Source organism: Colias eurytheme, chromosome 10, assembly GCF_061535395.1.
Source record: "Colias eurytheme isolate Ceu_HAF_F1 chromosome 10, ilColEury1 Martin Lab GWU primary, whole genome shotgun sequence".
NCBI lineage: Eukaryota > Metazoa > Arthropoda > Insecta > Lepidoptera > Pieridae > Colias > Colias eurytheme.
The window spans coordinates 4,967,655-4,983,193 of NC_142989.1; the positions used below are offsets into that span (position 1 = coordinate 4,967,655).

General features: G+C 33.7%; 2 protein-coding genes across 2 annotated transcripts; both read left to right on the top strand.

The window, feature by feature from the left end:
* The first annotated feature begins 948 nt into the window (after positions 1-948).
* Positions 949-9,899, top strand: Ctps (CTP synthase). Its single transcript, XM_090106619.1, has 10 exons — positions 949-1,260; positions 1,356-1,526; positions 1,824-2,041; positions 5,646-5,810; positions 6,043-6,164; positions 6,428-6,682; positions 6,844-7,136; positions 7,248-7,476; positions 7,581-7,669; positions 8,856-9,899. The coding sequence occupies exons 1-10, from the start codon at positions 1,086-1,088 to the stop codon at positions 8,948-8,950; spliced, it is 1,812 nt and encodes a 603-aa protein (XP_089962745.1). The 5' UTR covers positions 949-1,085; the 3' UTR covers positions 8,951-9,899.
* Positions 9,900-12,976: 3,077 nt separating this feature from the next.
* On the top strand, positions 12,977-13,870 carry snRNP-U1-C (small ribonucleoprotein particle U1 subunit C). The gene has a single exon (XM_090106403.1). The coding sequence runs from the start codon at positions 13,073-13,075 to the stop codon at positions 13,565-13,567; it is 495 nt and encodes a 164-aa protein (XP_089962529.1). The 5' UTR covers positions 12,977-13,072; the 3' UTR covers positions 13,568-13,870.
* The last annotated feature ends 1,669 nt before the right edge of the window (positions 13,871-15,539 follow it).

Here is a 15,539-nt window from a genome sequence, read left to right on the forward strand (position 1 = left end):
TCACGTTCATAGCGCGATACTCGTAAGCTCTTGTGTGTTATTATGGCTGTTTTCCAATTACAGAGCATAATGCGACTCAGTGCCGCACAATGCCGAATTATGCTGATGCTTAATTGGAACGTGAAACGCACCAGCAGGTTGCGCTACGTTCAGTGTTGAAAAAAAAATATTCATGAGTTAGCAATAACCTAATTAATGTGTAATATAAAGTGGTATACATAATAATTGGTTGAAAAATATTTACGGTTATTTTAAGTAATTTGGATTTTGATTATTTCATTAACATTTTTTTCAATGTTTGTACCTTCATCCATACTTATATTTATTTTTTTAACACAATTTGAATTAACTTTGATTATTTCGAATTATTTTTTTTTTTTAAGTGAAACTTTTATTACATCGTCTCAAACTTTTTGGTCTGTGTAGCGCGACAACATGCGCTACATAAAGCAGTGTTCGGAACCGTTCGAACAGTTTCACTTTTACCGTGGTTTCATAAAACCACACAACATTTTTCCAACAATTAATAATTACTAACAATAAATCGATTGCACGCATCAATTCACGCGCATTACTTTTTCTAGTGCTCGATTGTGCGAAGCGTTGCTGTAATTGGAACATTCAATGTTAAGCATTATGCCGCATAATGCGCTCTAGTGCTGTAATTGGAAAACGGGGTATATACGCGATAAGTTGCGATCGTATGATCTGCGAGCTTCTCGCAAGATATTTATATTGCAGAAATAAATTGCAGACCAGTAAAACGTGTAAAGGATATATCAAGGGACTTTTGCAAGACTTCCGCGAGTTTACTTGCAGACTGTGGAAACGCGGCCTTAAACTGTCTTAACCTTTGACATTTAAAATTTAATTCGATTTCCGTCAATATGACAGTTGACGTTAATTTTAAACACATTGTATTACATGCACGCACAGATTAGGTATTAGTACGACATGCACGTGTGTTGTGAAGAAAATAGTGTTATAAAATTAGAAAATTGTCTGGGCATTTGCATTTTCAAACTCGAAACTAAACTCTTGAGTTTTATTTTGTATTGATAATATGATATAAGACTACATAAAGCATGCCTGACATGAAATATATTTTAGTTACTGGAGGTGTTATTAGTGGCGTGGGAAAAGGTGTCATAGCCAGTTCTTTTGGCACAATTTTAAAGAGTTGTGGTATCAATGTAACATCAATAAAGATCGACCCATATATCAACATTGACGCTGGTACATTTTCCCCGTATGAACATGGTATGTAAATCTATCTCTAATTGATTCTTACCTATTTATTATGCGCATGGTTATCAAGTCTGCTGCATAATGCATTGCTATTTTTATTTCTAAAGGTGAAGTTTACGTTCTTGATGACGGTGGTGAAGTTGACCTTGATCTTGGGAATTATGAACGATTCTTGGATATAACATTACATCGCGACAATAACATAACAACAGGTAAAATTTACCAGCAAGTAATTGAACGTGAACGTCGAGGTGACTATCTCGGGAAAACTGTGCAAGGTATGAATAAATTATCTAATAAAACTGTTACCTTTTGAATCCTAAATTTATCAAAGACTTACCTGATAAACCTGTGTTTTAAGTCATTATCCTAATCCAAGCAAATAGAAAACCAATAAAAGAAAAATCATTAAAATCTGTTCAGACATTCTTAAGTTGTGTTATAGTTAAGTGGTGCAATTTATTCACCTTTCCTAGATTCATAATTTTTTTTATTTCCACATTGTTTTGTTTGCAATTTTTTTAAAAGATATGCATGTGTAATTTAAAAACGTAATCTTTGTATATTTTTTTTAGTCATCCCTCACATCACTGATGCTGTACAGAAATGGGTTGAAGAAGTAGCTCGAATACCAGTAACACCAGATAACACTCCTCCAAGAGTATGCATAGTGGAATTGGGTGGAACTGTCGGAGATATAGAAGGAATGTCCTTTGTGGAGGCCTTCAGGCAGTTCCAGTTCAGAGTGAAGAGAGAAAACTTTTGCTGTGCTCACGTATCCCTAGTACCAATGGTAAGAAAAATGCAGTATTCCTTTTTCATACTCCAATCTTAATACATATATATTATAAATCTTGTGTCACAATGTTTGTCCTCAATGGACTCAAGCGCGGATCCAGGGGGGGGGTCACGGGGTCATGACCCCCCCCCCTGGGCTAGGTCCACGACCTAAGTGGACCACTAATTTAATATTAACTTTTTTAAATTAACAAATTAATACTGTTCAATATGATGTTTTTATTGAATTTTTTGACATAAAAGTAATATAGAACAATGAAATCAATTAATTACAAACGGTAACGGAAGAGAATATAACAAAAATTATAGAAAAAGTTTATTAGGGTCGACCTGTGGTCGTAATTTAAGGACAAATAACAGGTTTTTCGATTTAAAAAAAACTATAACTGCGGAATAAAGTGTAATGGTAAAGTTGTATGTAATTAATTTCTTTTTCTACAACTTTTGCTGTTACACTTTTCACACAAAACCTCAAATATCGAAATATCCCAGTTCGTGGATAAGACATAAAATAGCAAATTTTTTTTTCAAATGAACACTATAAAAAATACAGTCAAATTACAACAAAAAATCGGCCAAGTGCGCGTCGGACTCGCGCACCGAGGACTCCGAGCAAACATTTTTTCATTATGTTGTATCTTACAATTTTGTTTAAAGGATTTTTTTCTTTATCTGTGCTTGTAAGTGCTTAAGTCGTTGCTTTTAACCAAATTTCAAGACTGTGTTCACGGGTAGTACCTTGTAGGTTTTGATTGATGATTCCCTTGCAAGTAGTTGCGAATTACGAATATGCGGCTCTAATTACTTTTTCTTCAGATTGCGTTGACATAGAATTTGAAATAAATAACAGATTTAAGTTATTATAGACCTGAGTTCTGATGTGAATATCAATTAAATACATGTAGACGTTCATGAGTAAAGGGATTGTAAGTTTAAAATTATTTAAAAATATATTTTAATTTAATTTAATTTAATAATATTAGGGTTTTCGCAGTTATTACTACATCTGTGCTATAACACGATACTTTTTACTCAATTTCAAGACTGTGTTTACGGGACAGGGTGCACCCTGCAGGTATTGATTCCCTTGCTAAAATCGAAATCCTACGGTCTACGGTCCCTTGATGCTGTGAAAAATTCAAACGTTTTAGCCAACCCAATCAAAAGATGCAGCTGTAATTGCTGAAATTTTTCGACACTCCCTAAGAAATCAAAACCTACAGGGTAGTTCCCGAGTACACAGAGTCATGAAAATTTAGTACAATCAAACGTCTTATATCGCAGACTAGCTTACCGCCCGCGTCTTCGCCCGCTTTCTCTAAAACCTTATAAATTATATGTATACTATTTCCTCTTGAATCACTCTATCTTTAAAAAAACTGCATCGAAATTCGTAATGTGTAGTTTTAAAGATTTAATCATACATAGGGACATAGGCACAGAGACAACGACTTTGTTTACTAATTGCGAAAAGCATGAATTTTTCCTTAGATTATAATATAAAAAAATATTTTAAAATTTTTTTAACTTACAACCCTGTTACTCATTAACGCAGACATGTATTAACTTGATATTCATACCAAAAACTCAAGACTAATATACCTTTACGCTATAATAAAATCAAACTTCTATGTCAACTAATCAGAAGATACAGCCGTAAATGCCGAAAAATTTCGCAAATTTCGACATTCGCAAGGGAAACAAAACTAAAAACCTACAGGGTACTTTTCGTAAACTCAGAATCTTGAAATTCGGTACAAAGCAACATCTTATAGTACAGATACAGGGATAATTGCAAAAAAAATATATTTTTCAAGTTTGTCTGCCTGTGAAGACCCTTTTTCTCAGGGACGCGTGGAGGTATCAATCTGAAATTCATACCGAATACTCAAATCTACGATTCCTTATAGCTGTGAAAAAATCAAACTTATAAGCCAACGCAATCAAAAGATACAGCCATTTATGCCGTAAATTATCGCAAATTTCACCATTATCGCAAGGGAATCAAAATCTATAGGTATTGTACTACTTCCTGAGAACACAGAGTTCTGAAATTTGGTTAAAAGTAATGTCAGCACAGATGGAGGAAAAATTGCTAAAACATACATTTCATGCTTAATATCAACATTCGCAAGTGTTGCCAGGAATCAAAACCTACAGGGTTCTTCCGGTGAACACAGAATCTTGATATTTAATCTTTATTTAATAGAAACTTACGTCTTATAGCACAGATTAATAGGAAAACTCGCAAAAAGCATAAATTTAATATTAAAACATATAAAAATGTTTGTACGGAACTAACACCTTGGCCACGGACACCGGCGGCGCGACCGACGGCGCGACGGGCGGCGCGGCAAGTCGCGCGGCGCGGTAAGCACGCCACGGGCAGTTGCGTTCGCCGCCGCGACCAGTGTAGACGAGGAGACGAGATAGCTTTATCAAAGTTAGCTCGACGTTGTTTGGAGAGTAGCAGCTTTTTTGCTCAAGATTTAATGTTTGGAAGATATAGTGGAGTACACGAATTAAATAGAAATCGTGTTACAGACGGAGAATTCCACCAAAAATATGAAAAATATAGGCATGATGAAAAATTATGTTGCGGGTGGCTAGACTTCCAAATAGCTGGTCTAGCTAGAATTTCTGCAATAAAAGCTTCCGTCTCCATTTTCGCGAAAAAAAAAACAAACTATTTTAAATTAAGTTCGCTCCGGGAGTAGTCGCCGCGTCTGCCGCTCGACTCCGTGGCCTGCGCCGTAATAACTCATACATTTGTTTCGATCGCTAGTCGTGCCGCGCGATTCGCTCGGGGAAATTCGCCGGTCGTCTCGCTGGTCGCCACTGCGCGTGGCATGCCCAGTACATTTCCATACATTTGATTCATTCGCAAGACGCGCCGCCAGTCGCGCCGCGCGAATTTTCGCTATAGCGAATTGTCCGTGGCCAGCACGTAAGTTCGCCAATCCGACTCGCACTTGACCATTTTTTTTTAATCTACGTATCAATTAAATTACCAAAATATAGCTTTTGAAAATTGACCACGTCTATGTGACCCCCCCCTGGCACTAAAGCTGGATCCGCCCTTGAATGGACTCCTAAACAACTTAACCGATTATAATAAAATTCGCACACCATGTGCAGTTCGATTCAACTTGAGAGATAGGATAGTTTAAACATGTAGGTACCACGGGCGAAAGTCAGTTTTTTCATTTGCATTCATAAATAAATATTTAGAACAGAATTGAGAATTAAAATATTTTAATTACATGATGAATATCAACCGGTAACTGAATTGTGAATTGATTTGATTAAGGTCATGTCAGATACAAGGAAATATTAGAGCAGTATTTACGTGTAGTCTAAGATTCTCTTAACATCAAATACTTAATTCATTAACTGTCTATGAGACTGCTTAAATAATAATAATGGGAGGTTGAATAAATTTAAACACAATTTTAAATAAATATAACATTTATCAAAATTTAATTAAAATATTGTATTTTATAATTTTCTTACAGTTTTCCAAAACTAATTTTTATACATAAATACCCTAAACCAAATTGATACAAAAAAGTTGAAGATTTAAAATACTTTTATTTTAGCCGAAATCAACAGGTGAACCAAAAACAAAACCTACTCAGTCATCAGTAAGAGAATTACGTGGCCTGGGCTTATCACCAGACTTAATTCTTTGTCGTTCAGAGAAGCCAATAAATCACAATATTAAAGAGAAGATTTCTAACTTCTGCCATGTCGCTCCAGAACAGGTATTTTATAATCTATTTTAAGAAATTATTAAATTATTTTCTGATGTTTGATTTTACGCAAGTATTATACATTTAGAAATTAAAGACTTTTTAACAGATTTTAAACGTGATTTATTCATTCTATTATTTTCCCGACGTTTCGAACACTTTACAGCGAGTGACCACGCTCTTTAATTTCTAAATATTAAATTATTTTCAAGTATTACAATGTAAATATTATTTATTGTTACAGGTTATATGTGTCCATGACTTGACCTCTGTTTATCATGTTCCATTATTAATGGAGGCTCAAGGTGTTGTACAATATTTGAATGAAAGACTTCAATTGAATATATCTATGCCTCGCCCGGGAAGGTTAGTTTAATTTTTTATTATTGACTAGCGGTCCGCCCCGGCTTCGCCCGTGGTACATATTTCGCAATAAAAGGTAGCCTATGTTCTTTCTCAGGGTCTAAAGATTATCTGTGGCAAATTTCATCAAAATCGGTCCAGTAGTTTATGCGTGAAAACCATACATACAAACCTTTCCTCTTTATAATATTAGTATAGAAGTATAGATAAAAAAATGGTATGAAAATGAGAATTAACTTGAATTAAGTTATTTATTACATTTACAGTTTTATGAAAAAATGGCGCAACCTTGCAAAACGTGTCGAAAATCTTAGAAGAGAAGTAAATATTTCTCTTGTCGGAAAATACACCAAGTTAGAAGACAGCTACGCTAGTGTCACTAAAGCATTACAACATGCGTGCATTGCGGCTGGTTGTAAGCTTAATTTGACTTACATTGAAGCAGTAAATTTGGAGAAACAGAGTAAAGTTACGGACCCAGTAGGTTACCATAAAGCTTGGCAGGATCTCTGTAAGAGCGAGTGAGTATTATTTGCCAATGTTACCATTTTATGAGATCCTTAGAATATTATGAATTTGAAGTAGTGTTAGTTTATGAAATATACATACATAAATTTCTTCATTTCTTTTAGTTACAATTTGAATTTAATATATTACTAATAATCTTTTGTAATTTTTCCAGTGGTGTCATAGTGCCTGGTGGTTTTGGACAAAGGGGTATGGAAGGAAAAATAGAAGCCTGCAATTGGTGTAGGGAAACACAAAAGCCAATGCTTGGTATTTGTTTAGGATTACAAGCAGCTGTTATAGAATTTGCTAGAAATGTATTAGGTTTGACTGGAGCAAACAGTACTGAAGTTGACCCAAATTGTGAGGATAAACTGGTCATTGATATGCCTGAACACCATCCAGGAAATCTTGGTGGTACTATGAGGTTGGGTAAAAGGAAAACTTACCTTCAACCTAGTGTAGTAGGTGAGACATATTCATTCTTATGAATGAACATACTAACATTCAATTTTTAACTGTAATTATAACTTAGTAAAATATTTTTTACCATAATTACTTAACTGTATCTATTTGCAGCATCATTATACAAAAAGGAAATGATAGAAGAACGTCATAGGCACCGTTATGAAGTTAACCCAGAATATATTGAAAGACTTGAAGCAGCTGGTTTAAGATTTATTGGAAAAGACGAAACAAACACTCGTATGGAGGTGGCAATTGTGGAAAGCCATCCCTATTATGTGACTGTACAATTTCACCCTGAGTACCTTTCCAGGCCCCTGTCACCTAGTCCACCATTCTTAGGGTAAGAGAGCATAAAATAAAATGGCATTTTACTGTTACAAATCACAACATTTGTATCAATTTTTAATTTTATATCTGTGTTACATAATGATGTTTTAATTTTAGGCTTATACTGGCTGCTACTGGAAAATTGAAGCAATATTTGTCAAAGGGATGCAGATTCAGCCCTAGAAGTCAATCTGATGTGAGCTCAGGTAGGTTCATAGATGTGTATGTAGGCATACATCCTAAGTATTTATATTCAAGTACAAATTTATGTATTTTTAACCAAGTCTCTAAAAAGAAAGATCAATAATTTACGAGATAGTTTCACATACATTATACTAAATCAATTTCAACATCTAATTCAACCATAGAAATCTAAATAAGGAGACACTAGAAGTCGTAAGCGTGCGTGACCTTGTCGCCACTCAGGTGATTTTCACATCATCAGTGCATTCGTCACTGTTCAGTTGCTCTGGAGACGTATGAGTGTATACATGGTGTGTTTCAGCAATTCCCATTGCGGAAATTCTTCCACAAGTTGTAATTATACTTATAAAGGAATAATATTTAATCGGAAAGTATTACGAGTGTCACCATAGTAATCGAAATAACAATGAATGACACAGTCGACCATTCTTATTATCACGTTTGTTCGTATTGGAGCAAAAAGTCTCATATACTTAGGGATGTTATTCTAAAATAAACCGTAAATTCGTTCGTTAGGATACATATTTAAAAGCTTAATTTAATCCATCAGTCCCGGTATCACAGACACAATAGAAAATCTATTGTGTCTCGCCCCGATCGGGCCGCTCGGTGGTCAATGGGTTAATAGATAAGTTAGTTTTCACTAAAATCAAGCTGTCCAATAAAAGGCATAGTTTACTTGTGTGTACTGTTTAGCTTTCGGTTTGAATGTGTTGATTTTGGTGACAGCGGTTTTCATACGAATTATGACATTATAGCACTTCTATGTGTCTTGTTATTTAAATTTCTATGATTACAACCTAACATTGAGTACTGAGCCAAATACATGTAGTACTAATGTACGTGGGGGATAAGGGATTAATGCATCAATACATATTCCACATGCCTCAGAGTGGCAAGTGCAAAAGCAATTTAAGTTATGTATTACTTTTTTAACGAAAATTGATGAATAAAGTATATTTAGTAGGTATCGTTTGGAAACAGGCAACATTTTTGAACGAAAAATAAGATGATGATAATTATAAATTAGTGTCTATAATTCTTTCGGGAATGGTTAACGATTTTCATAAAGTTTTGTAAACAGGGTTTTTGAGGTGATATCCACCGCATTTATTAAATAAAAGATCAGTTATGCAAGTACTAGTTCTTTAATAGAATATAACTCAATTTTTAATTCATGCTTTCCAGATGAAGGAGATCTTGATGAAGATGTGTCACTAGCTTCCCTTAATATCACTAGTAAAAATGGTGATGTTGCTCCTGAAACTAATGGAATACATTAAATTTGTCTTTTTAGCCTATAAGTGTATAACGTATATAATAAGAGTAAAAATTTATTTGATAAATTTTGATTTTAGCTGTTTTATAATAATTTTTATTTTCTTAACTGTATCTTATTGTATGTATTATTTGCAACTCTTTAACAATTTCTTGATTAAGTAAAACAGTTTTTAAAAACTATAAAATATAACTATTGTATTTTTATATTTTATGTGATAAAAAAAACGTACTGACGGCCTTATTCATAAAAATTGCCTATAGGATTCAACCACACTTTAATTCCAGTGTTCTATAAGCTTATATATTTGCTTTACTTAGTTTATTTCGTATCAAATTGTTTAAATAACGATTTTTGACATTCACACTATAGCGAGCCTTTAAATGTTCTAAAACTTTTTATGAATAAGACTGTAGGTGTTTATATACTTATGTATATTGTATATTATTTTGTATATGATAAAAAATGGGTTAGTTATTTTTTTATAATCTTTTATTAGTAGGATTTTCTCCAATACACAAAATAGCTACCTACCTATTCTATGAATCAGTACAATATATTTTAAAAATAATCACATGGTGTGAAGCTTGCCGAATGAGACAATTATAAAAATACCTTATAAATTTTTATTCATTGCCTAAAAAGTAAGAGATTGTAATTTTTTCCAATTTATTTTAAACATATTGTCATTATCCGTGAAATGTGTTATTACATATATTTATTTATTCTTTATACACTCCAAATTTTGGATTTTCACAGTGAATATTACAATTAAAACATATATAAAAATTATATAAACTCAAGTCAGCTTAGTGGCCTTTAGTCTATTATTTTAATGGTTCTTATGAAGAAATTAAATAAAATTTAAATATTAGATAATCATTTTACTTATTCACTAGAATTCATATAACTAATCGAATCTCTGTTGTAATAAGCATAATAAGCAATTTGTTTATTCCGTCAGTCCTCGGATCACAGACACAATAGAAAATCTATTGTGTCTCGGCCCGATCGGGCCGCTCGGTGGTCAATGGGTTATTCCCTTCACAAAAATTCATATTACAAACAACCATAAGTCTGCTTACTCTTAAGTAGGTATATTTTTTTTGTGTATAAATACTTACTGTATCATTTACCATCATTATGGTTGTTTGTTAATATTGTCTTTGTGATTGTTCGGCTGTTTTGAATAAAAAAAAAATATATATTTTTATGTCTGTTGTAATAAAAAAAACTTTTAACAATAAGATATATTGATATAACATAAAATATAGTATTTCATGTATTTGCCAGTAATAGTAAAACGCCAGTGCATACTATGTAACCATTCCAGTTTATTGTATGTCAAATAAATGTTTAATTTTCAAAAAAAAGATTTCAACGTTTTTTTTAAGCTATTGCATAGCTTCTATCGCGGGCCTTGAGCGCCGAATTGAGAAATTCCGTAACGAAAAAACTTCACGCTCCCCACTCCTACGGGCTCGGAGGTGTGGCTTGAAGGCATGCTATGCAATAGCTTTACCGCGGCAGTCCCCGAGTGCCACACGTCTTTTTATTTTTTATTAAATTATTCTAAAAAACTATAGGTAAGCAAAATATTGTGGTCAGTTTCTTTCATGTCAACACACTTATTTAAGTTACACAGTAGTAATTAATTAGTATAGCAGTCATATATACAGCCAAATAATGCAGCAGCAGGTAATATACGATACTAGATTTCCGCCCGCGGCTTCGCCCGCGTTTGCAAAGGAAAACCCGCATAGTTCCCGTTCCCGTGGGATTTCCGGGATAAAAACTATCCTATGTGTTAATCCAAGTTACCCTCTATATGTGTGCTAAATTTCATTGTAATCGGTTCAGTAGTTTTTACGTGAAAGAGTAACAAACATCCATACATCCATACATCCTTACATCCTTACAAACTTTCGCCTTTATAATATATATTAGATTATGCTAAATCATAAGGCTGTAACAATTATCTTTATAATTCTAGTTAAAATAGAAAGTTCCAACTATCTTCAGGGGGCTAGTTAGACAAAAATATGGAGACCACAAACTTCTAGGATTGTGTACATGTATTTAATATTTATTCCCTTGATACGGAACCCTAAAAATGATGCAAATAAGACTGCACATATTTTATAACTGAAACAAAAACAAAAATTCACAGAACTTTTTCTGTGAATTTTTGTTAAGTCTTAAATGAGAATATAAAAAACTAGCGTTCCGCCCCGGCTTCGCCCGTCGTACATATTTCACTATAAAAGGTAGCCTATGTTCTTTCTCAGGGTCTAAAGATTATCTGTGCCAAATTTCATCAAAATCGGTACAGTAGTTTATGCATGAAAACCATACATACATACATACAAACCTTTCCTCTTTATAATATTAGTATAGATACCTACTGACTCCTTAAAAAAGTTCTTAGAAGAGCAATCGTGTTAAGTTTTTGTAAAAAAATTGGGATTAATGTGGGATATTCATGTTTGAGACTGGAGAACCGAACTGCCTTCCATTTCATCACCAATGCGCTTATTACAGTGCACTGAATTCAGTCACTAAATTCATTTTATGTTCATGTAAATGAATATGGAATCACCTTAGATTACAAAATAAAAGACAGATGGAGCGTTGCCGAACTAAACCGAATAATTTATCGTCATTTCCATAAAGCTATGTGTGCTGTCATTTCGCCGTTGCACTGTACGTACACGGTGCTTCTGTGTGGGTGTTATGTTACCAGATATTGAAAATTTTCCCAAAATTTTCCCCGACTACGGAAGAAAGAGGGTTATGTTTTTCGAGTGTAGGTATGTAGGTATAATATTTCTTTGACACGCCCTGCAGTATAAACTGTTGGATCGATTTTGAGTTGTGACTTATGAGGTGTCATTGCAATCATCTGAATTATTAAGGTAGCTGTGGTGGTAGTGACGTAGGCTACATAAATTATTAGCAGTCATGTTTTAATTTTTATTTTAATATAAATTCGGGTTTTTGATATTATTTTATAATATTGTAAAAATTATTTTATCACCTATCTACTAAAGTTATACATGGACAAAATAATTTTATTCAATTTTTATTAAATAAATTACATTAAAAAAAGTTTTTATTTTTCAAAACATATGAATGCGAATAGCGGTAGTTTTTAGTCGAGAATGCGGGACATTTTATTTTCATCATATCCATCATGTGTTCACATGAATTAAATCGCAAGCGAAAACGACGCTTTTTATAAAAGTAACAAAAAAATGTATAATGCTTTTTAAAATAATCTAATAATGACCATGAACTTTTATTGCACTATACAAATAATCACATTCACGATCGAAAAATCCAACAGCACTACCCCGAATATCTTTTAACCATTTTACCCCTAAAAATGGCAAATTCATTTTCAAAATACTGGCAGCATACGTTGAAGTTTTGAATTCCTTCGTATTTGTAAAATTATTTTTTGTATACAAAATTAAATAAGCCAAATAATCTACAGAAAATCTGTAAAACGATGTTTTATCTTTTTGCTTGTTTTCGGGAACAAGTTTTACAGCGTTTTAATATCACAAGACAGCATTTTTTTACTAAAATATCAAACCCCTTTTGACGTATTGCATGACACTAGAATCGCTATAGCACTAGCGGAGGAACGTATTCGTTTTTGATTTCGTATTTTCTTTGACAAGGGCGATGAATGATTGACATGCTCCATCTGTATTTTATTTTGTAATCTAAGGGAATCACATTCCATAATCATTGGTTCCACAGAGCAAGTAATAATTGGTTCATGTCCAATGGGCAATGTCATATTTTCCTAAAAAGTTCATAAATGACATTGTCTATGACAAATGGCGCCCGCCACTCGCTCGAATTATGTTATCTGAAAGTGAAAAGTTATTCCTTTGCACTTTGCTGTATTCGGCATTGTGCGGCACTGAGTCGCATTATGCTCTGTAATTGGAAAACAGCCAGAATGTTCTCGTCACATAATTTACTATTTAGTATTTACAAGCTGGCAACATTGCGCACATTTAACAGTAAATGTCATGACGAATGTCGTTGTCAAAAAACTAGCGTGCATTGTTTATTTGGTGAATTTTAACGCAATTAATTGTAATTTTTAAGAATGCCGAAGTATTATTGTGATTATTGTGATACTTATTTAACGCATGATTCTCCTAGTGTTCGAAAAACACATTGTACTGGGCGTAAGCATAAAGATAACGTTAAGTTTTACTATCAAAAATGGATGGAGGAACAAGCGCAGCATTTAATTGATGCAACTACGGCAGCCTTTAAAGCTGGCAAAATAGCACAAAATCCATTCGGTGGTAAAGGTGCAGCAATTCCACCACCTTGGGATCCATCAGTAATGGGACCTGGAGGACCGAGGCAACCAGTTCCGGCGCCTGGCGGGCCGCCTGGTATGATTCCACCGCCTTCCATGGGTCCAGGAGGACCCATGGCTCCGCCGATGATGATGGGTCCACACGGGCCAATGCCGCCAATGATGGGCATGCGTCCTCCAATGATGGGACCTCTGATGGGACATATGGGACCAATGGGCCCTATGGGTCAGATGCGACCACCTATGATGAATGGACCACCAATGAACAAATAGTGAACAAATTTAGTGACAATATAATTATTGTACCTAATAAAAGAACTGATAGAGAAGTGATGTGAATGAATATTTGTAAATTATTGTAAATGTATAATAATTACAAACATGTTTTTGCTATTTAATTTAGAAATTAGCTGCTGAAAGACTACAAATTAATGACTACCTGTTTGTATCGGTGGTTAATATTTTATATTGAATGGCTATTTCATGAACCTACCTATGTAAAAACATCAATATCAAATGTGTTTTGTTATCAGGGACACAAAATCTTGATTCTATGAATTAAAATAGAATAAATTACTCAATGTTTTTTTTTTGGTATCCCTCAACCTTATCATAATCCTTAAAATATAACAAACAGATTTTTGCTCACATTCTCTTTAAACAAATTATAATCTTAAACCTTCCTTTTGAACCATTCTATTTAAAAAATTACATCAAAATCTGTTACACAGTTTTAAAGATTATACATAGAGACAACCAGACAGTGGGAAGCAATTTTGTTTTAAACTAAGAAGCCATGTAGTATGTGTATTATTACTACCTCAGTAGCTCTCAATATTATTATGAGCAAATTAATCTTGCAATTTTTTTAACAAGTGAAGTTGGTTTAAATAGAGAATCTGCTACTTTATTTATCTGTTATACAATATTTTTTGCCTCAAATGCCTTTGCATTGTATCATAGTGTCGCAAATGTTTGCAGCTTGATACACTTGAAAGCAAGCTTTGTAATCAAATCATAAGGCATTGGTTTCACCAAACTTAATATTAAAATCAGTTCTGTATAGGTAGTAACATTTTTATTTAAATGCATTTTTGGCCTTTCAGTTAATTACTTATAATTGTAAAGCCGCCTTCCACCACTTTTTTAACAGTTTATAAACTGTCATGTGAAAGTGACCGATGTCGGCATCTGGTGTGGCCTGCAGCGGTGGCGAATCGCGGACGCCTTGCCCGCGTTTTCAAAGAAAAACCTGCATAGTTCCCATTCCTGTGGGATTTTCGGGATAAAACGTTCCTTCAGCTACCTATATACCAAATTTCATTGTAATCGGTTTAGTAGTATTTGCGTAACTAACATCCATCTATCCTTAGGTACAAACTTGCATTTATAATATTAGTATAGCTACCTACCTAGGAGATAAGTTTTAATTTTATCATCAAATCTAGTGATTAATGTGAAGTTAACAGAATTATTTTGCTTTGTAGGTCGCGCGCTTGAACGGGTGGTGCCGTGGTGGTGATGGTGATGTTTACGATATTTATCTAGCTTATCTTGGAGATTTTTTTTATTATAATTGGATTAACTTAGTCAATTGTCTTTCTTTAACATAACTACCTAGGTGAATAGTTCGACTTCTTAAATCATAATCAGCATAATTCAAGTTGGTCTCATAGTTCCTAATTCATGCACTTTAACATTAAAAGAATAGGTTTATAGAAGTATATATTTCAAAATAAAATGTACAAATAAATTAATAAATCATCTCTCACACTATAACATCGTTGTATATAGACAGTACAGAAAATACTTAGGTATTTTTTAATTTTATGAATTAGACACTCTTGTAGACTGTAGAGAAGGTGATGGTAAAATTTCTTCACGGCTTGAAAATGTAAATGCTATCAGGTCGACGATAAGTAATACTGTATTTATCATAGGCAGAACACCGTTAAGAGCAAGAGCAGGCTGTTTGTCAGTTATCCCAGAACCTTTCAATTCTTTAAATACTGTGAATGATAATGAAATTTGGACAACACAACAAGAGACTAACGCGTAAATATGGAAAAACCAAGAGGCGTATGCTTGTCTTAGAGATCCTAGTATGAAAATAGATATAACAATATAGGTAACCATAATAGCCGATGGTGCTATAAGCGCATGAGACATGGTCAATGTGGGCGTAGCTCTCTCGTTGATTAGATTTCCCGTGTTTATAACCAACGTCAATATCCTTATTTTTAAT

Coding starts and splice junctions, on each gene's coding strand:
- Ctps (XM_090106619.1), top strand. CDS start 1,086: ATGCCTGACATGAAATATATTTTAGTTACTGGAGGTGTTATTAGTGGC. Junction 2,042..5,645: donor ACGTATCCCTAGTACCAATG/GTAAGAAAAATG, acceptor CTTTTATTTTAG/CCGAAATCAACAGGTGAACC. Junction 6,683..6,843: donor CAGGATCTCTGTAAGAGCGA/GTGAGTATTATT, acceptor TAATTTTTCCAG/TGGTGTCATAGTGCCTGGTG.
- snRNP-U1-C (XM_090106403.1), top strand. CDS start 13,073: ATGCCGAAGTATTATTGTGATTATTGTGATACTTATTTAACGCATGAT.